Source organism: Anomaloglossus baeobatrachus, chromosome 2 (genome assembly GCF_048569485.1).
Source record: "Anomaloglossus baeobatrachus isolate aAnoBae1 chromosome 2, aAnoBae1.hap1, whole genome shotgun sequence".
Taxonomy (NCBI): Eukaryota; Metazoa; Chordata; class Amphibia; order Anura; family Aromobatidae; genus Anomaloglossus; species Anomaloglossus baeobatrachus.
The window spans coordinates 225,914,333-225,937,115 of NC_134354.1; the positions used below are offsets into that span (position 1 = coordinate 225,914,333).

Here is a 22,783-nt window from a genome sequence, read left to right on the forward strand (position 1 = left end):
CCCTTAGCTTCTATTGGCCGGCCGCTGTGTGACGTCGCTGTGACGCCGAACGTTCCTCCCCCTTCAGGAAGAGTATGTTCGCCGCCCACAGCGACGTCGTCCGGGAGGTAAGTGCGTGTGACTGGGGGTTCACAACTTTGTGCGCCACGGGCAACTAATTGCCCGTGCGGCTCAAACGACGGGGGCGGGTATGATCGCTCGTGCGATCGCACGATAGATCATACCGTGTAACGCCGCCCTTAGCAAAAATAAAATATGTATCCCTGTGTCAGGATCTAATAGAATACCATTAAGTAACAATTCTTTAGGTACACCATATAACCAGGTTGCAATACCGCTAACCTATGCCCCTACTCACCCGACGCATTTCTCCTCCCCACGGGAGGTTTATCAGGGGTCGTTTAACCTAAAAGATCAAATATAGTGTATAGTAACACTTCATAGTCTGTGAACATTTCATATGTGGCTTCCAGTAACTAGTAAATTGTGAGAGTTACTCAGTGATTGATAGCAGTGATCAGAGCTAGCTCTGAGAGCTGTTGTTAGGCCTCCTTCACACATCCGTGTCTCCAGTACGTGTGACGTCCGTTTTCACACGTACCGGAGACACGGACTCATGTAGACCCATTAAAATCAATGAGTCTGCGCACGCGTCTGTGTTTTCACAAGGACCGTGTGTCCATGTAGATAACACGTGTGTCTGTGTGCTCCACATCTCCAGCAGCATGGGTGTCACACAGACTGCACACTGATGTGATCCGTGTGACATCAGTGTGACACATACCAGAGATAACACGTGTCACATAAAAATAAAGAATTTTTATACTTACCAGTTTCCAGCAAAATTGGCTCTGGCTTTGCTGTTGCTTCCGGGCCTGCTCATTATGCTCATTGCATATTCACTGCACTCATCGCAGACCCGGAGGTAACAACAGTGTGGGAAAAAAGCAGCTCCGGGGACAGGTAAGTATACCAGCTCGTGCTGTCCGTGTGCTATCCGGATGTCACATGGATAGCACAAGGACAGCACACGTAGAACACATACACACCTACACCACAAATCGTGAAACACGTGGCCTTAGAAACAAATGCCATCTGTATAACACACAATATCTGCTCAGTATGGAGAGATGGAAACCTTTGTGTGTCACATAAAGAACATTATTGAAATACAGAAATGAGCAGATTTGCCCCCATCCTGTCGTGGTTATTTTTCATTTTTGCGCTTTAGTTTTTTCTCCTCTTTTTTCAAAAGTGATTTTTTTTTTTATCTTTATGTTTATTTAGCCAAATGAAAGCTTGATTTTTTTAAGACGAGTTGTAATGTTGAATTGCACCATATATTTTCCATGTAATGTACTGAAAATGAAAAAAAAAATGCACGGTGATATTTAAAACAAAAATAAAAATTTCACCATTGTTTTTTTAGATTTTTTCTTTACTTTATTCAGTAAAAATTAATAGTAAACAAACATGATTCTCCAGGTCAGTATCATTACAGTGATACCAAACTGGTATAGTGGAGTTTTTTTTATAGGTGGAAAAAGCATTTGTAAATTCACAATGAAAAAGAAAAAAAAATAATTTGTGTTTGTCATTTGACATAGAATGGCACTTCCCATCTCTGGCCCATGCCATAGATTTACAGCAGTATTTAAATAGTTAACCACAGGTTCATCTCCATGACCAGACATATGATGTACCAATACATCATATGTTGGGAAGCGAAGACAGTTTCGATGGTTTGAGAAATTAACAGGTTTCCTTAACAAAATAAAAAAAATGTATGTTAATTCATCCTTCCTTGTTTATCTCATAAAAAAAGGACGCATGAATAGTTCCTCAGGAAATCATGGATTACATTATGGTGGCTGAAAGAGGATTCATATACACATACGTTCATCTGTATTAACAGTCAAAGTGCAGCTTCTACATTTTATAGAAAGCACAGGGCAAGGCCACGAGAAGTAAATGAGTTACAATTCCAGCAGATAGGCGTTTAGTCTTCAGATTGTTCACCAGCTTGTATGTCATGACACTATCTAAGTTTATGACCCAGTATGTAAAATCCAAGGTTGTTACAATAAACATTTATTTGAAACAGATCATTATGTTTTTTTTTTTGTCAAACCTGTAATAAGCAGGGAAATGTTCTTTCAAATTATTATTAGATATTTATGTGGGATATATGTGGCGCCCCTGACCTGGTCAGGCACCACTGAGTACTGCACCCATGCTGGGCTGGGTCAGTACAAACAGGTAATCCCAAAGGCTGAATAGGGTGTGGACACACAGACACACTTTAACTAGGTCTCACACACATCTTAGAGGGGACCCCTGGGCAGACCCAGGAGGGGGCGTTCCTCCACATCTCAGCTAGTGGTGCGGTGGAGAAGCTGGAAGGAGTTGTGCAGTGGTAGTGAGTCAGAAAGAAGGAGTGGAGGAGGACTCACAAGCCGAGTCTGAAGCGGAGAGCGGGCACGCAGACACGCTAGTCAGACCCTGCCGGTGTAGTGGCTGTTGGCGGGGGAGTTCGGTTGCCACAGAGTCAGACTGAAAGACACCTCAGGAAGAAGCATGGTGATTGAGTACGGGGACTCCTGGTAGACCAGGCACGCAGGGGAAACAGGTTCCCGAAGTAGGCTGAAGTTTAACTACCTACTAAATCTGCCGGTGGGGTGAACAGCAAGTCCCACACCAACCAATACAGAGTCCGCAGCATCAGCAGCAACAAGGGGGCCCATAAGTGAGATAGGGCAAGAAGCCATCTTTACTTGGTCCACGCTGCCAGCAAACGGGCCAGAAAGGGGAGAAAAGGCAGATGCAACTTCCCTGGATGAATCCCATATACTTCAAGTCGGGGGTTATCCACAACAAGAAGTGCTAGGAAGGCGAGATTGCAGTCACCTCTATATCAGCCTAAAGGATACCTGGTTTCACTGCAGTCTATCTCAGCATCGCCCGGGTTACCTCACAGTGAACAAATGAACATGAGTAAAAACCCTGAAAGAAATTTCTGGACTGTAAGTGAGTTCTTCTGCGACCTGTGGTACTATGCACATACACCCGAGCCCCTGGGGCCAGCCTCACTCTCGGGAGGCCATAACACCAAACTACAGACACCATCAGCCCCAGACGCTCGTTACATTGCAGTGGCGGTCACCCCTCATCCTGACCGCAAAACCGAGAGTGGCGTTATGACTACTATACAAGTGAACCTGACATACCTGTGGCCAGAAGGGTTCCTACAGAAAAGTCCCCGCAGTGTCCTGCAGGCGACCGCTGCAGCGCTGTGGTGGGCGACTCATATACATAAGTGATTGCTAATAGGGTTAAGTAGGTTCTAGCAATATCATTTAAAAGATCACAATCATTCCAATAAATACATATAAAAGAAACAGAAAAAAAAGTTTCACTATAGACAATTTTATTTGCTCTTTGCAACATAAATATACATACATTGACGAGCAAAAAGGTAACAATGTTTTGAACTTTTGACTTTCATGCTCCATATCTCACCATGCACTGCAGCTTTGAGCGTGAGACTACCTTCACTGTATGGACAATCATCTTGGCTATCTCATACATAAATTTGACTTTCAGCTATTTAGCATATAATTACCATATTTTCTGGCGATTAAACGACTTTTTAACCCCTGAAAATCTTCTCAAAAGTCGGGGGTCGTCTTATACGCCGGGTGTTATACGGCGATGTACAGTGCTGCTATCTGCCATCATGGCTTTACTGAAGTTCAATGCTTTACGGTAGCGCAAAGCATTCAACTGCAGTAAAGCCATAATAGGGGACAAGAAGGGGACCTGTAGGAGGACATTACTAAACAATGGGCACATTACTGCAGGGGACATTACTAAACAATGGGCACATTACTGCAGGGGACATTACTAAACAATGGGGATATTACTGCAGGGAACATTACTAAACAATGGGGATATTACTGCAGGGAACATTACTAAACAATGGGGATATTACTGCAGGGGGCATTACTAAACAATAGGGACATTACTTAACAATGGGCACATTACTGCAGGGGACATTACAAAACAATAGGGACATTACTGCAGGGGACAATACTAAACAATGGGCACATTACTGCAGGGGACATTACTAAACAATGGGGACATTACTCATACTGCTTATACTCAAGTATATACAGTATATCCCAAACTGTAAATTTTAACTGGAAAAGTTGGGGGTCGTCTCATACGCCAGAAAATAATGTAGTTATGAAGATTCTTGTCATGTTATTGCATTGTTACTGTTTTGCTTTTTTTCTTCCTGTATGCTACAAATTATAAACTGTTCTCATATTCCCTAATAGCTCAGTGTTTTATTAGGTTGATTCCCAAGCAAAAGGTCACTGGTTCAAATCAAGAAGCAGCCATAAAGAAGATTTCTCAAGAAAAGAGAAACATTCAGCTCATCGATAGTGGTCATTAGGCTAAGTAAATTAAAATTGCATCATGTGAGTGCCATGACAGTTGGAAGAATAAGAAATGGAGTCCGTCCATCCATTCAAAAGCCAAGAGGTGAACGTCCAAGCAAAATATCAGAGTCAACAAGTCGATTCATCACAAGTTGTGGCGCAACTAACAAAACACTGAAGATGGCTAGTATGCTTTATAGTAATAAGATCACAGATGTCCATGCAGGCAACGTGCGATGCACAGTACACAAGTCTGGAATGGTGGTACAAAAAAAAGGTGAAAAAGCCTTTACTGCAATATCATCATAAGAAGTGTCGGCTCAAGTTTACAATTAAGTATGAAAAGTGAACAGTAGAAGATTGTTAACTGGTGATTTGGAGTGATGAGACAAAACTCAATTGACTAGGTTCTGATGGGTGTACATGGGTATGGAAGAAATAAGGGTAAAAGGGGTAAATGATCGAGAAATGGAAGGAACTGTCAATTTTGGTAGAAGCATGATGATATTAGGCTATGTGCGCACGTAGCGTTTGTCCCTGTAGAAATTTCTGCAGCGATTTGAACAGCACACGTACGCTTCAAATCGTTGCAGAAAGAGTCCATAATGGGAAAAAAAAAGCCGATTCCATGCACTCTGAGTGCAGCCCCTCCCATAGACAGAGCGGGGACTGCATGCAGAGCGCAGGAAAGAAGTGACATGTCACTTCTTAGAATGCGCGCTTCGGGCAGCTCTTTGCAAGATCTTTGAAAGATCTTTGCAACTTTATTGTTACAAAATATACTGATGGCATTGGTTACAGAATTTCCAATCTACTGAAGGTTCCAGTGAGCACTGTTGGGGTCATAATCCATAAGTGGAAAGAACATAATCTCACCATAAACCCACCACAACCACGCTCTCCCAGCAAGATCTGAAACAGAGATTTATTGAAAATGTATAAAAGGAAACTAAAGCTCAAAATTCATAGATGGAGCTCATGGAATTTTCAGGATTTGAAGAGTGTTTGTGTGGAAGAAGGGGCCAAAACCACACCTGAGAAATGAATGCGACTAGCTTCTCCATACAGAAGGTGTCTTGAAGCTGAGATCACCAACAAAGGCCTTTGCGCGAAGTATTAAATACATTTCAGTAAGCGTGTTTGTGAGGTAAATCCGGAGATATGACGATAAATCATGATATTCAAGTATGTCAGGAAGCCCTCTCCTGGTGTCACCCCCCCTTTCCTTCACACAACTGGTTTAGCAACAAATCCCATGGCCATGTCCTGTGATATGGAAATTAGGTGGCTTAGGGACAATGGACACAGGATGACTCCCTGCCGTGACCCTGTAGTGGGGGCTGCTAGCTAGTTAGCAAGGCTATGGAAATAGCCAGACAGAACGACTCCAGTAAAAAATGGTTCATATCTCGCAAGCCATATTTCCGATAAATATGGCAACCATAAAAATGGTGTCTCCGCATGTGGACGATGCCGGCACACCCTTTTTATGGGAGCAGGACATTGGGAAATGCCCCAGGCGTGATATCAGCCAATGGGGAACTGGCAGACAGGTCATGAGTCCCCTCGTTCTGTAGCTAAATTCATAACTGTCACAATGAGAGCATTGGCGTCCGCCTACGACGCTCCCAGGCCAAGTTATGGCCATATTCCATGTTGTGGATTTTGTCCATAACTCCAGCCAGGGGTGGAGCAGTGCTTCCCTGTGAGGTCACTAAGGTAGGAGGGGACCTGGATTGCCCAGGTTGATAACCCTACTTCGGCCATTTTCCAGTGTTCTTCTGCTCGGGGGCCTGGTTGGGAAAGACCTGTGAGGGAGTTCCTGGAAACCTGGTCTACAGCGCCCCCCTGTGGCCAGACGCAACAAGGTAACTGCTGGAACTGTGTATGCCTGTTTGTAACCCATGCTTTGATTGTAACTGTACTCTGACATAACTGTATATTCTGTAGATTCCCTATTGTATATATTGTAGTTCTAGTGTGCTTTAGGCTGATTAAATTATATAATTAATCTTGGGCTGTTCTGTTATCTCGATCTTGAATCCCACGTCTGTGTGTTCGGCTAATAGTTACCGTAAATCGGTTGGTGGCAGCGAATTGTGCCAAGGATTATTGTGGGGAGGCCAGTGAGATTCGGGGAGATTTTATATATTCCGCCCGCGGAGGTCGGGGGAATATGTACCTTACTCTCACCGGGGACCCTTCAATAATCGGCGTAAGTAGTATAGCGGCCTCCTTGCTTATTGTCGGGCAATTCCATAATTGGCCTGACTATAAGAGGGGCGCTAGAGAGCGCATCACGTGCTCTGTCGGTCGGGAGGTATAAAGGAGGGGTGACCCCCACTTGTTACCCCCCGATTGTGACGTACTGGTAGCCAGCGCGGGGGATTTCTGAGTGACCCCCCCGGTGGTTTGTGACATATTGGTGGCATAGCGGTGGGATCGAGATAATAGTGTGTGTGAGTGTGAGACCCATACTCCCAGACACTAAAGACTGCCTGCAGCAGCTGTGGCTGCTGGGGTCTTCAGACTAGCTCAACACTAGAGTGTCAGAGTGCAGATACTGTAAGGTGTGTGGAGGCATCAGGTGTCAGTTCTGTGTCAGTGACCAAAAGTCCGCAAGAATGGCTGATGGCACCAGGAGCAGAGCTATGCAACTGGCCAATGCTAAGGCAGGAGCCGAAGAGAGGGAGGACGGTGCTGTGGACAGCAATGAGGAGGTTGCCCACGAGTCCTCCAGGAGCTCGACGCCAGAAAACCGTTCTGCAGAGGACAGCGCACAAGCTGGCAATTATGGACAAGATGAGGAGCAGCTCACCCAAGGGTCCTCAACGAGCCAGATGCCAGCCCTCCGCTCTGCAAGGGACAGTGAATCACCAGGCTCCGCAGCGGGCCGCAGATCACCACGTGCCATTCCACCGAGCCTGGGAGGCTCGGATAGCCTTCTTCAAATGGCTATGGCCCTTCTCCAGGCTGGAGACCAGGAGGGCTACAAGGGACTCCTGGCAGAGCGCAGGGCAGAGCGGCAAGCAGCGCGTGAGGCTGAGGCTGCGGAGCGGCAGGCAGCGCGTGAAGAGCGCCAGGCAGAGCGTGACTACCAGCTGCAGCTAGCTCAGCTCCGGCCCTCATCAGCCACACGTGACCTTCAAGACACCAAACTTCCAAAGGTCCGTGTTGAGGACTTCCCAGTGCTGGAGAAGGATGGAGACTTGGACTCTTTCTTGACTGCTTTTGAACGGACTTGCTTGCAGCACCATCTGAACAAGGACCAGTGGGCCAAATACCTGACCCCCCGTTTAAGGGGTAAGGCCCTGGATATCCTTGGGGACTTGCCTGCTGAGGCAGATCAGGGCTACGACACCATCAAGCGGGCCCTGATCCAACAGTACAACCTCACTCCAGAGTCCTACCGCAAGAAGTTCCGGAGCCTACAGAAGGGACCAAAGGACTCCTGGGCTGACCACCGGCGGGCACTTGCCCGAGCTGCCGACCACTGGACCCAAGGCCTGCAGCTTTCCACCGGACCGGAGATCCTGGACTTGTTCATCACGGAGCAACTCTTGTGGAACTGCCCTGAGGATCTCCGCCAGTTCATCCGAGACCAGAAGCCAAAGGGGTCCACGGCTACAGCTGCCCTGGCCGATGACTACACCAACAATCGGGCTCCTGAAGCCAGGAGAGCAGCCACCAGCAGCACCTGGAGAGGGGGTAAGATGAATTCTGCGACTGCCCCACCTGCCCCTAGACTGCAGGGGGTGTCCCCCTCAACTCCCCTCTCCAGGCCCGTGGCAGAACCAAGACGGTGCCACCAGTGCAACCTACCTGGACACTTCAAGGCCATGTGCCCTCAGCGTCCCAAGGCCCCGGCTCCGTCCCCGTCCCAAGGGCCGCCCAAGGTGTATTGTGTGGGTGGGGGTGGTGGTAGGTCCCTGGACAGCTTCCAACCTGTCACCGTCGGCCGGTCTGTGACCATAGGACTGCGAGACAGCGCCTCGGAGGTGACTCTGGTGCGGCCTGAGATGGTGTCCCCCCAAGACTTGATCCCTGGAAAAACCCTCGCCGTCTCCGGGATTGGAGGCACTGACCCGGCGCTGCCTGTTGCTGACATTTATGTGGACTGGGGCGCAGGGCGGGGGGTGAGGGAGGTGGGGGTAACTGATCGGATCCCTGCAAACGTGCTACTTGGGACAGATTTGGGGCAGATAACCTCCCAGTTTGGGCCCCCCCAAGGGCTGAACCTTCAGCCCGTACTGACATGACTCCTAACAATGTTAATGTGTTATCTATGAATGATGTAAGGGAGGAGGGAGTGAACTCTGATATTTCTGCTTGCACAGACACCATAGACACACACTCAGCTGCAGCTGTGACAGGGGAGGGGGTCAGAGAAAGGTGTGACAATGCCTCTACAAGTAACCAGCCTGTGAGCTGGGATCTGTTGCCCTCTGCAGGGATAAGCAGAGAGCAGGGTGCTGCAGGGGGAGGACCAGTGTGTGGGGTGGGGGCTACCACAGCAAATGTGGGGTCCCCAGAGATTTCACAGCGGGGTTCTGTTGCTGCAGGAGGGGAACAGGCAGGTGAGATTGGGGCCGGTCCAGGAGCGGAAGTGCTCCCAGGTAAGATCTCGGTGCATGGTTCCCCCACAACCGGGGTGTCAGGAAGCCAGGTAGGTCTGCCTGAACCGGCGACTTGGTCAGGAACGGAGGAGGAGCAGGCACGACCCACGGTCGCAGCGGCTGTGGCCGCTGTCACCCGCAGTGGGAGTGCTGGAAGCCAAGGGGCCTCCCGGAGGTCCGATAGCTCTTCCCCTTCTGACCAAGTGGCAGCCGAGTCAGGTGGAGGCCAGGACACAGGTCCCGGGGTACTGACTGAAGATGTGACAGTCTCGTCGATTCTGGCCACATCTAGTCAGGGGTTTCAGGCAGCGTTAGAAGCTGACGACAGCCTGAAAGCTCTTAAGGAGCAGGCGGCACAGCCTCCCTCGGACTCGGACCCGGAGCGAGTGGTCTGGGACCAAGGACGGCTGTACCGGGCCACGGTCCAGCAGGGTTCACCGGAGGCGTGGCCCAGGGACCGACAGTTGGTGGTACCCTATCCGTTCCGGACGGAGTTGTTGCGGATCGCACATGAGATTCCGATGGCCGGACACCTAGGGATCGCTAAGACCAAGGCCAGGTTAAACCAGCATTTCTACTGGCCAAAAATGGGGGCCGATGTGGCTGCCTACTGCCGTTCGTGTGAAACCTGTCAGAGAGTGGGGAAGGCGGGGCCACACCCCAAAGCCCCACTGGTATCTCTGCCATTCATCGATGAGCCTTTCAGGAGGGTGGCTGTGGATCTGGTCGGCCCGCTGGCCATCCCCAGCAGCTCCGGGAAACGCTTCATACTGACGGTAGTGGACTATGCCACCCGGTACCCGGAAGCAGTGGCCTTGTCGTCCATTCGGGCTGACAAGGTGGCCACCGCATTGCTGGAGATTTTCTCCCGAGTGGGTTTTCCCCAGGAAATGCTCACTGACCGGGGGACCCAATTCATGTCCCAGCTGATGGAGGCCCTCTGTAAGCAAGTCCAGGTGCGACATCTGGTGGCCAGCCCGTACCATCCACAGACTAATGGCCTGTGCGAGCGGTTTAATGGCACCTTAAAGCAGATGCTTAAGATGTTGGTCGACTCCCATGGGCGTGACTGGGAGCGGTATCTCCCACCCCTGTTATTTGCTTACCGGGAGGTTCCACAGGCCTCAACAGGATTCTCACCGTTTGAGCTCCTGTACGGGCGACGTGTGCGGGGCCCCCTGGCTCTGGTGAAAGAGGCTTGGGAAGGGGATTTGGCCACCCCTGGAGTGTCGGTTATCGAGTATGTCATGCGCTTTCGGGACAAAATGCAGGCCTTGACGCAATTGGTACACGACAATATGGCTCAAGCCCAGGCCGATCAGAAGCGTTGGTACGACCAGAACGCTTGTGAGAGGACCTACCAAGTGGGTCAAAAGGTGTGGGTACTGGTCCCCGTACCACAGGACAAGCTTCAGGCAGCCTGGGAAGGCCCATACCTCGTGTACCAGCAGCTCAACCCTGTAACGTACCTGGTCACCCTGGACCCTGCCCGTGGAAGGCGGAAGCCCTTCCATGTGAACATGATGAAGGCACATCATGAGCGGGAGGCATGTGCGCTCCCCGTGTGCAACCTGCCCGAGGAGGGAGAAGCGGAAACCCTCTTGGATATGCTAGCCCAGGTTAGGGCAGGCGGATCCATTGAGGATGTGGAGGTTGGCCACCAGCTCTTGGAGGACCAACGGTCCCAGCTGTGGGCCACCCTACACCCCTTCCGGGGGTTGTTTACCAACCAGCCCGGAAGGACTGACTTGGCTGTCCATCACGTGGACACTGGGGATCATCCCCCGATCCGGCGTTCAGCATATCGGGTCTCCCTGGAGGTGCAGCAACACATGCGCCAGGAGATTGACGAGATGCTGAAGCTGGGGGTGATCCAGGCATCCAACAGCGCTTGGGCCTCGCCTGTAGTCCTCGTCCCTAAGAAGGACCGAACCACTCGGTTCTGCGTGGACTACAGGGGGCTCAATGCGGTCACGGTCGCCGATGCGTACCCAATGCCACGCATCGATGACCTGCTCGATCAGTTGGCCGGGGCTCAGTACCTGACCACCATGGATCTGAGCCGGGGATATTGGCAGATCCCCCTGACTCGCAAGGCCAGGGAACGCTCTGCCTTTATTACCCCATTTGGACTGTACGAGTCCACGGTGATGCCATTCGGGATGAGAAATGCCCCTGCCACTTTCCAGCGGATGGTCAACACCCTGCTCAAGGGACTTGAAGGGTACGCGGCCGCGTACCTGGATGACATTGCCGTCTTCAGTCCCACCTGGGAGGACCACCTAGAGCATCTAGCACAGGTGCTCAGGCGGATCCACCGGGCAGGTTTGACCATCAAGCCGGGAAAGTGTCAGCTGGCCATGAGCGAGGTCCAGTACCTCGGTCACCGGGTAGGTGGGAGAACACTGAAGCCCGAGCCTGAGAAAGTGGAGGCCATCGCATCCTGGCCCACCCCCAGGACCAAGAAGCAGGTGATGTCCTTCTTGGGGACCGCTGGGTACTATAGGAGGTTTGTTCCATGCTATAGTAGCCTGGCAAAGCCCTTGACGGACCTCACCAAGAAGAAGCTGCCCTCTGCAGTCGATTGGACAATGGACTGCGAGACAGCCTTCCGGGCCCTAAAGGACGCCCTGTCCAGCCCGCCCGTGCTACAGGCAGCCGACTTCACGCGGCCGTTTGTAGTACAGACCGACGCCAGTGACTTCGGCCTCGGTGCGGTGCTCAGCCAGGTGGACTCTGCGAGCCAAGAGCACCCAGTCTTGTACCTGAGCAGGAAGCTGTTACCAAGGGAAGTTGCCTATTCCACGATGGAGAAGGAGTGCCTGGCCATAGTGTGGGCCCTGCAGCGTCTGCAACCCTATCTATACGGGCGCCACTTCATCGTGGAGACGGACCACAATCCCCTCAGCTGGTTGCACACCGTCTCTGGGACGAATGGGCGATTGTTGCGATGGAGCCTTGCGCTCCAGCAATACAACTTCACCCTTCGCCACAAAAGGGGCCGTGACCACGGTAACGCAGACGGGCTGTCCCGACAAGGAGAGGTCGCGGACGGGCGCACGGGGGAACACCGGAGTGTGCTGCCCCCTAGCGCCCTCAAAAGGGGGGAGGTGTGAGGTAAATCCGGAGATATGACGATAAATCATGATATTCAAGTATGTCAGGAAGCCCTCTCCTGGTGTCACCCCCCCTTTCCTTCACACAACTGGTTTAGCAACAAATCCCATGGCCATGTCCTGTGATATGGAAATTAGGTGGCTTAGGGACAATGGACACAGGATGACTCCCTGCCGTGACCCTGTAGTGGGGGCTGCTAGCTAGTTAGCAAGGCTATGGAAATAGCCAGACAGAACGACTCCAGTAAAAAATGGTTCATATCTCGCAAGCCATATTTCCGATAAATATGGCAACCATAAAAATGGTGTCTCCGCATGTGGACGATGCCGGCACACCCTTTTTATGGGAGCAGGACATTGGGAAATGCCCCAGGCGTGATATCAGCCAATGGGGAACTGGCAGACAGGTCATGAGTCCCCTCGTTCTGTAGCTAAATTCATAACTGTCACAATGAGAGCATTGGCGTCCGCCTACGACGCTCCCAGGCCAAGTTATGGCCATATTCCATGTTGTGGATTTTGTCCATAACTCCAGCCAGGGGTGGAGCAGTGCTTCCCTGTGAGGTCACTAAGGTAGGAGGGGACCTGGATTGCCCAGGTTGATAACCCTACTTCGGCCATTTTCCAGTGTTCTTCTGCTCGGGGGCCTGGTTGGGAAAGACCTGTGAGGGAGTTCCTGGAAACCTGGTCTACAGCGCCCCCCTGTGGCCAGACGCAACAAGGTAACTGCTGGAACTGTGTACGCCTGTTTGTAACCCATGCTTTGATTGTAACTGTACTCTGACATAACTGTATATTCTGTAGATTCCCTATTGTATATATTGTAGTTCTAGTGTGCTTTAGGCTGATTAAATTATATAATTAATCTTGGGCTGTTCTGTTATCTCGATCTTGAATCCCACGTCTGTGTGTTCGGCTAATAGTTACCGTAAATCGGTTGGTGGCAGCGAATTGTGCCAAGGATTATTGTGGGGAGGCCAGTGAGATTCGGGGAGATTTTATATATTCCGCCCGCGGAGGTCGGGGGAATATGTACCTTACTCTCACCGGGGACCCTTCAATAATCGGCGTAAGTAGTATAGCGGCCTCCTTGCTTATTGTCGGGCAATTCCATAATTGGCCTGACTATAAGAGGGGCGCTAGAGAGCGCATCACGTGCTCTGTCGGTCGGGAGGTATAAAGGAGGGGTGACCCCCACTTGTTACCCCCCGATTGTGACGTACTGGTAGCCAGCGCGGGGGATTTCTGAGTGACCCCCCCGGTGGTTTGTGACAGTGTTCAATACTTGTAATTTCTCATTATTACCCATAACTAATTTATGAATATCTATGGTTTAAAGGGGGTTGTCTGCGCTAAAGTGATAAGTCTACAGTCACTCTATGTGACTGCAGACTTATGAAACCTCCCAGCGTATGCACTGTGAGGACTCGCCGGTTTCTGCTCTGGGAACGGTGGTCAAGTGAATGCAATTATGCGCTATGTGTGTTCCCAGCCAGAACCCGATAAGTGGGTGCAGCCTCAGTCAACACAAGTGTATGGAATGGGCGTATCCGGCTAGTGGGCATCTTCATCAAGTGGGCATGGCAGGGAACATACATAGCACACAATTGCGGTCACATGACCACCGTTCCCATTCCCGCCAACAAGGAGGAGGTGGAGTAATGTTTTGGGCTGGAATCATGGGGAGAGGGATTGTCGGCCCCTTTAGGATCCCTGAAGGGGTAAAGATGAACTCCATATTCTATGTGGAGTTTCTAAAACAGCACTTCCTGCCATGGTTCAGGAGGAAGAACCGTGCATTCCGCAGCAAGATCATTTTCATGCATGATAATGCACCGTCTCATGCTGCAAATAAACATCTGCATCTCTGGCTGCTATGGGCATAAAAGAGGACAAACTTATGGTGTGGCCACCATCTTCCCCTGACCTCAACCCCATTGAGAACCTCTGGAGCATCATCAAAAAGAGTGTCTATGATGGTGGGAGGCAGTTCACATCTAAGCAACAGCTCTGGGAGGGTATTCTGTCTACATGGAAAACAATTGAAGCACAAACCATCCAAAAACTGACAAATTCAATGGACAAGAGAGTTCAGAAGCTTCTTTCGAACAAAGGGTCCTATGTGCAAATGTAACATCACCTAGAATTAAGTTTTGACTTGAAAACTTTTTGATTTCATTTTGTAATAAGCTGATAATGCTTAGAATTTCACAATTGACCATTTTGTTTTTCAAAATAAATATAAAAATGTTAAAAATTATTGATTCACACTTTTTTGTTAAGTATTTCATTCCACACGTGTTAATTCATAGTTTTGATGCCTTCAATGTGAATCAACAATTTTCAGAGTCATGAAAAGAAAGAAAAGTCTTTGAATGAGAAGGTGTGTCCAAACTTATGGCCTGTACTGTGTGTATATATATATATATATATATATATATATATATATATATATATATATATATATTGCAAGGAGCAGATTAAGTTGGCTATAGTGAAAAACTGATAAAAAAAGTTTTTTTAATGGATCTTCTAAAAAAAAAAAGTCAGGAACACTTTTTAATTAAGAAAAATGCCGAAAACAATCCATGTACATGCTATCACCTGGAGTAGGTTTCTGCAATAATTTTCATCACCATCGGGTGTTAATAATACTGAATGTTTCGGACTGCCATTGATTACAGCCTTTTACCATAAATTAAAGTATTACATTTAATATAGGTAACCTTCTATTTGACAAAGTTTGGAGGCCCGGATATTACCTGAGTCTCTTAATTTGCTCACAACCTATTTTATCTGAAGAAGCTAGCACACGTTAGCAGATGCGGTTTAAAAATATTAACCTGTTTTGATTCTGTATCTTTATAGAGATGCTTAAAGGAAAACGAGTGATCGTCACTGGTGCAAGTTCTGGCATTGGAGAACAGATGGCATATCACCTGGCAAAGATGGGATCACATGTATTAATAACTGCCCGGACTGAAGAGAAACTCAAGAAGGTACGGTAACACCATTATGCTGTTTGTTCTTTACACTAATTTCCTTCAAACTAGTTATCAAACATAGATATCAAAATTATTTGGGCTAATGATAAAATAGAAGTTTCTAACAAGTGGCAACAAACAGAATCATGGAGAAAAACGTATCAAAAAGAAAGTACTTCACACTAATCATTCTTATCCCATTCCCTTGAGTATTTTTTTGTTTTTAAGTTATTGCGGTTTCATCCTTTACAACAATTCTTTTGAGAAACATAATTTTTGTGGAATACGGTAAAATGATGGGGGGGTGAAAGGAGTTCAGTTATTTTTTTAGTATAGATTTCACTAGTATTTAGTGATGGATGAATCCGCAGATATTTGGGTCCAACACAACTAAATTTCTGAATATCTATGGTTTAAAAGGGTTGTCCGGGCTAAAGTGACAATTCTGCAGTCACTTAAAAATAACCCCCAAAATTAAAAGACCAATATCAATCCTGGATATCTGCCTGGACACTGATCCCCATATAAGTTTATGGTGACCTGAACCATTCGCTTTAAAATGGTGGTAAAAAGGGCTAGGGGGATTAGAGCAGGCATGTTATACTTACCAGTCTCTGCGTGGCTGTAACACTACTTCCAGGGCCGCTCTTTATCCCTGATGCATATGCACTGCTTCCCCCGCCCAACGGCAGTCTCGGCATCTGTGACTGGTTGCAGTCAGACCACGCCCCCACCCTGTGTGACAGCGTGTCTGACTTCTTGGAATCACTGACGCGATGTGTATGTCTATAATGAAGTGTAAAAATAAATAAATTGTTGTAGGGTTCCCATATTATGGAGCCCAGCACAGATAAAACATATGGCTATGGGCTGCAGCACCCAATAGTGTGCTTATCTTTCCTGTGTATCAAAATAAAAGGGACCCTATGCAGTTTTTTTTTTTACGTGAGGTGGGGTCACTGCATTTAATAAAGTACTCTGAAGTCCGTTTACCTGCGGTTACAGATGAAGAGCCGTGGGAACCTCCAGCTGTGACCGCAAATCACCTGAGTGACGTCCCCGCTGATTGCCCGGCTCACTCAATCTCTGCCTGAAGCTCACAGCGGCAGTCATGTTCTATGGCGTTCACTATGAATTCAGATGTAGCAGAGCTGGGATCGTCGAGGGACCTCTTGTGGATTACGTCGTAACTGCAGGGGTGTATTTAAGGTTAGTAAAGTGGTGAAAGAGGGTGTTTTTTTAATTTTATTTCAAATAAAGGACTTTTTCGGTGTTTGTGTTTATTCACTTTCAGTTACAGATTAGTATTGGGGGGTCTCACCCAACTCATAGATAGCAGTCTTTCTGCCAAGAAAATTGACAAACTGCATGTGAGTGCCATGACTGTTGAAAGAATACAAAATGAAGCCAGTCCATTCATTCAAAAGCCAAGAGGTAGATGTCCAGGCAAAATATCGGAGTCAATAAGTTGGCTCATCACAAGGTCTATCAGTTCTGGAGAGACAAACACGGCAGTGAAGGTGGCTCGTTTACTTCATAATAGTGAAATCACAGATGTCCATGCAAGCACTGTGCGACGCACATTAGAAGTCTGCAATGGTGGCCCGAAAAAAGGTGAAGAGGCCTTGACTTTAATATCATCATAAGAAACATTGGTTCGAATTTGAAGTACAAAAAGTGGTCAGTAGAAGATTGGAAACGGGTGATTTGGAGCAATTAGATGAAAGTCAATAGAATAGACTCTGATAGGTACAAATGCGTCTGGAATAGAGTTGAGCGCGGTTCGTGGTTCGAGGTTCTCCAGTTCTAAGCTCGAGTGATTTTGGGGGCTGTTCGAGATCGAACTAGAACTCGAGCTTTTTGCAAAAGCTCGATAGTTCTAGATACGTTCGAGAACGGTTCTAGCAGCAAAAAGCAGGGCTTTTTACAGCTACAGTGTGCAGGAGCCATCGCTGGCAGCCTGCCACAAGCTGGTAACCAAGATAAACATCGGGTATCCAAGCAAAGCACTTTGGTTAGTAACCCGATGTTTATCTTAGTTACGTGCAGGAAGCCCACACTTCCCGCTCAGCTCACTCCGCCCCCTCCTGCCCGCGGCATGTACACATATACACACACACACACGTACACATACATACACACACACACACACACACATCCCCCCCCCCCCGCTCGGCTTACCTGCGGTGATGAAGTCCCGCCATCCCGACCTCAGCGCTGTCACTGTCCTCCATGGCCGCCGCTTGTCACATCACCTCTCGCTTCCGACCCGAGACTGACTAGCGGTGACGTCACGGACCTCTCGCGATACTTGGTGTGAAGGCGCCGGTCATTGAACTCAGTGACAGGGGCTGTCGGCAGTGCTGGAGATCATCGCAGGTAATGTACCTCGCTGACAGCAGCACTTGTCATCCCCTGCAGTGACCTGGGCTGACCCATTGATGTTAGCTCAGGTCACTGCACTGCTCTCCCAGCCAATGGGGAACATCCTGCTCTTCATTGACTGGGACAGTGTGGATCGTCATGGCAACCCCTTGGATTACACCAGACCTGGATTTGTTTTTCATTCTAATAAATTGGTTAAAGAGGGAATGTTTTGGGGAGTGTTTTTTCAAATAAAAATGTGTTTGTCGTCTATTTTTTTTTATTACTGACTGGGTTGGTGATGTCGGGTATCTGATAGACGCCTGACCTCACCAACCCCAGGGCTTGATGCCAGGTGACATTACACATCTGGTATTAACCCCATATATTACCCCGTTTGCCACCGCACCAGGGCGCGGGATGAGCTGGGGCGAAGCACCAGGATTGGCGCATCTAATGGATGCGCCACTTCTGGGGCGGCTGCGGCCTGCTATTTTTAGGCTTGGGAGAGTCCAATAACCATGGACCTCCCTAGTCTGAGAATATCAGGCCCCAGCTGTCTGCTTTACCTTGGCTGGTGATCCAATTTTGGGGGACCCCTACGTGTTTTTTTTTTTTTAAATTATTTATTTAATTTAAAATAACAGCGTGGGATGCCCTCAGTTTTGGATTACCAGCCAAGGTGAGGTTGCCAGCTGTGGTCTGCAGGCTGCAGCCGTCTGCTTTACCCTAGCTGGCTACAAAACTAGGGGGAACCCTACGTCATTTTTTTTTTTCATTTTTTTGGCAAAATACAAAGCTAAGCACCCCTTAGTGCCACATGAAAGGCACCAAAGGGTGCTCCACTTTTTCTCCATTTATTCTCCATTTTTTTCTCCACTTTTTCTCCACTTTTTCTCCACTTTTTCTCCACTTTTTCTCCACTTTTTCTCCACTTTTTCTCCACTTTTTCTCCACTTTTTCTCCACTTTTTCTCCACTTTTTCTCCATTTATTCTCCACTTATTCTCCACTTATTCTCCACTTATTCTCCACTTATTCTCCACTTATTCTCCACTTTTTCTCCACTTTTTCTCCGTTCTTTTTCTATGGTCGGTCTACCCATTAGCTCTGCCATGCATACTGTAGCTCTACACCTACTGCACATGTTACTTTATGATTGACATCTCTTTCGTACCAGAGCTGTCTAAGTCTACTCTGACCCCATATTTGTCATTACTATATTGTCCTTGTACTGTATTATGACATTTGTATCATGTGTTTCATTTCTTGCTGTGTTGCAATTTTTTTGCTGCATCCCAATTGTACCTCTACATTGTTCGAGTTTATGTTACTGTTCTCTCACTCTTATGTGATACTGATTATTGTCATTTTTCATGATTACATGCAGATAAGTCCAATCTGACGAAGGCTCAGGCCGAAACGTCATTTGTAACTTGTTTTGGACAAAAACATATATGCTTATGAAAAAAAAAATTTTCTTAATACGGACCAATAAAGAGTGATTTTGCATTACTATCCATTGTGACTTACTGACTTAGTCTGGGAGATTTAGAGTGCCGAGGTTACTCACTAATTTTATCTATTATTACCTCTGAGCACCTATATACCAGTGAGCAGAGCTTCCTCTACAGTAGTTCTCCTGATTAGGCATGCCCTTACCTCATGAGCAGGGCATTGCAGCTTTGGTAGCAACCATTACGACATGGACTCTGCTGCTGTGGACCCGGGGAGAGTGAGTGCAGATTCATTGCACCCACACTCCTCACATGAAGGGTCCGCACTCCTAGAAAATGGGGGATACGTTCCCTGAGTGTCTCCCCCCCATATTCTAGACGGTCCAGAGTCGTCGTGGGACCCCTTTATTTTTTTTCTTACAATAAATTGGTGAAAGAGGAAATGTTTTGGGGACTGTTTTTTCAAATAAATTTCTTTTGTCGATGTTTTGTTTTTGCTAGTACTGACAGTTTATGATGTTGGGTATCTAATAGACGCCATGACATCACAAACTGCTGGGCTTGATCTCAGGTGACTTTACAGCTAGTATCAACCCGATTTATTACCCCGTTTGCCACTGCACCAGGGCACGGGATGAGCTGGGGTGAAGTGCCAGGATTGGCGCATCTAGTGGATGCGCCACGTCTGGGGTGCCTGCGGCCTGCTATTTTTAGGCTGTGAAGGCCCAATAACTATGGACCTTCCCACCCTGAGAATACCAGACCACAGCTGTCCGCTTTACCTTGGCTGGTGATCCAATTTGGAGGGGACCCTACTTTTTTTGTGTAATTATTAATATTTATAAAATAATTATAAAAAAGAGCCTGAGGGGACCTCCACATTGGATCCCCAACCACGGTAAAGCTGCCAGCTGTGGTTTTCAGGCTACAGCCATCTGCTTTACCCTAGCTGGCTATCAAAAATGGGGGGACCCAATGTCATTTTTTTTTTTTAACTATTTTTTAAATAGAAAAAATTAATGGGCTTCCCTGTATTTTGATTGCCAACCAAGGTAACGGCAGGCAGATGGGGGCGGCAACCCATAGCTGTCTGCTTTATCTGCGCGGAGCGCTACGTCATTTTTTTAAAGATTTATTTTTACAGCACTGTGATGTCCAGCAATCAAAATACAGGGAAGCCCATTTTATTTTTAGTTATTTATATAAATAATTAAAAAAAATAAATATGGGCTCCCGCTGCATTTTTTGTATTGCTAGCTAAGGATAATCCAAGCAGCTACTGGCTGCTAACCCCCACTGCTTGGTGTTACCTTCACTGGCAATGGAAAATCCAGGGAAGCATTTTTTATTTTTTTTGCCACAAAACTACAAAAAAAGGACGTGAGTTTCGCCATATTTTTGTATGCTAGCCAGGTATAGCAGGCAGGTGCTGGAAGAGTTGGATACAGCGCCAGAAGATGGCGCTTCTATGAAAATGCCATTTTCTGAGGCGGCTGCAGACTGCAATTCGCAGCAGTGGGGCCCAGAAAGCTCAGGCCAACCTGTGGTGCGGATTCCAATCCCCAGCTGCCTAGTTGTACCTGGCTGGACACAAAAATGGGGCGAAGCCTACGTCATTTGTTTTCTAATTATTTCATGAAATTCATGAAATAATAAAAAAAGGGCTTCCCTTTATTTTTGGTTCCCAGCCGGGTACAAATAGGCAACTGGGGGTTGGGGGCAGCCGTACCTGCCTGCTGTACCTGGCTAGCATACAAAAATATGGCGAAGCCCACATAATTTTTTCAGGGGGCAAAAAACTTCTGCATACAGTCCTGGATGGAGTATGCTGAGCCTTGTAGTTCTGCAGCTGCTGTCTGTCTGTATGGAGAAGAGCAGACAGCAGCTGCAGAACTACAAGGCTCAGCATACTCCATCCAGGACTGTATGCAGAATTTTTTTGCCCATCAAAAAAATGACGTGGGCTTCGCCATATTTTTGTATGCTAGCCAGGTACAGCAGGCAGCCACGGGCTGCCTCCAACCCCCAGTTGCCTATTTGTACCCGGCTGGGAACCAAAAATATAGGGAAGCCCGTTTTTTTTTTAATTATTTCACTTATTTCATGAAATAATTAAAAAACAAATGACGTGGGCTTCGCCCCATTTTTGTGTCCAGCTGGGTACAACTAGGCAGCTGGGGATTGGAATCCGCAGCACAGGTTAGCCCGAGGTTTCTGGGCGCCTCTGCTGCGGATTTCAGTCCGCAGCCGTCCCAGAAAATGGCGCTCTCATAGAAGCGCCATCATCTGGCGCTGTATCCAACTCTTCCAACAGCCCTGGAGCCGGGTGGCTTGTTGGGTAATCATGAGTTAATACTGGCTTTGTTTTACTAGCCAGTATTAAGCCAGAGATTCTTAATGTCAGGCACGTTTGACCCGGCCATTAAGAATCTCCAATAAAGGGTTAAAAAACACCACACAGAGAAAAAATACTTTAATAGAAATAAATACACAGACACATTAGAGACTCCATCTTTATTACCCCCTGTCAGCCCTCCACGATCCTGCTCTTCTGTCTTCTTTCTTTCTAGTGTAGTAGTAGTGACGATTGTAGTGAGGAAGGATGAGATTCACCAGCTCATCACTTGGGGCTGGGGAACCTCATACTCACTACAATCATCACTACAATCGTGAAGCAGCGTGCAGCCTTCACTCCGTGAGTGATCAGTGCTGGCTGCTAGCGGTAACGCTGACAGACGCGTTACCATAGCAACGGTGCTCTCGGAGCCGCGGTTAGCGGTGACGTCACCGCTAACTGCGTTGCTATGGCAACGGTGATCTCCGTTAATGACCGGCTGTGTCAGCCGGTCCCTAACGGAACGGGGAGTCGACCGTGTGCTAGAGCATGTCGCCGGTACACGGCGATACACATATGTGCACCGTGTACCGGAGAGATGCACTCGCAGGTCCTACATAACGTGTCATAGTCATGTGACCAGTCTGTAGCCAATGAGATAATAGCCACGTGACTGGTCACATGGCTATTTTGACGTCACAATAGGTCCTGCATCTCTGCTGGCAGTGCAGGTCACCGGGAGGATTCAGCGATCATCGGATGGAATAGCGGCAGGAGACAGAGTGCAGAAGGGATCGCGAGGACCGGTAAGTGTTATGGCAATGTTTATTAACTGTTTGTGTACATTTATCATGCATTTTTATGTGTTTGTGATTGCCTCCCATTATAGCCTATACGTTCGAGTTCGGTTCGTCGAACGTTCGACGAACCGAACTCGAACGGGACCCCCGTTCGGCGAACCGGCCTCGAGCCGAACCGGGACCGGTTCGCTCATCTCTAGTCTGGAACAAACAAGGAAAAAATGGCTAATTAATTGAGAAATTTACGGAACTGTCAAGTTCAGCGGAGGAAGACTGATGATATGGGGTTGTTTCACAGTCAAAATCATTGAATACTTGACCAGGATCGATGGTGGTCTCAATGCTAAGCTATATGTAAGTATTCGACAAGATATCCTATAAGATAACAAACTACTTCACACACTTCACTGTGACATCAGGTGAACTGACCTGAGATTATTGGATTAGTTGATGTGCGCAGAGTATTTGGTTGCAGACATTTCTGTACCAAATCTGCATCTCAAGGTAGAAAAATGCACTGAAAGTGCATGATATTTTGATAGCACTAGAGGACTAGTAAACTTGCCATGTAGCGCTCCATATTCCTGAGCTCTGTATAACGCCGCCCCTACCACTGATTGGCAGCTTTCTACCTGTGCATAGTGCATACAGAAAGATTTTAATCAGT

At 47.9% G+C, this 22,783-nt stretch overlaps 1 protein-coding gene across 1 annotated transcript in view; it reads left to right on the plus strand.

Annotated features, from left to right (window-relative positions):
* Positions 1-22,783, plus strand: part of HSD11B1 (hydroxysteroid 11-beta dehydrogenase 1) — a 66,767-nt gene that overhangs the window by 36,835 nt on the left and 7,149 nt on the right. The window contains exon 2 of the mRNA XM_075335635.1: positions 15,046-15,176. Within this exon, the coding sequence (XP_075191750.1) occupies positions 15,046-15,176 (131 nt within the window). The remainder of the gene's footprint in view (positions 1-15,045; positions 15,177-22,783) is intronic.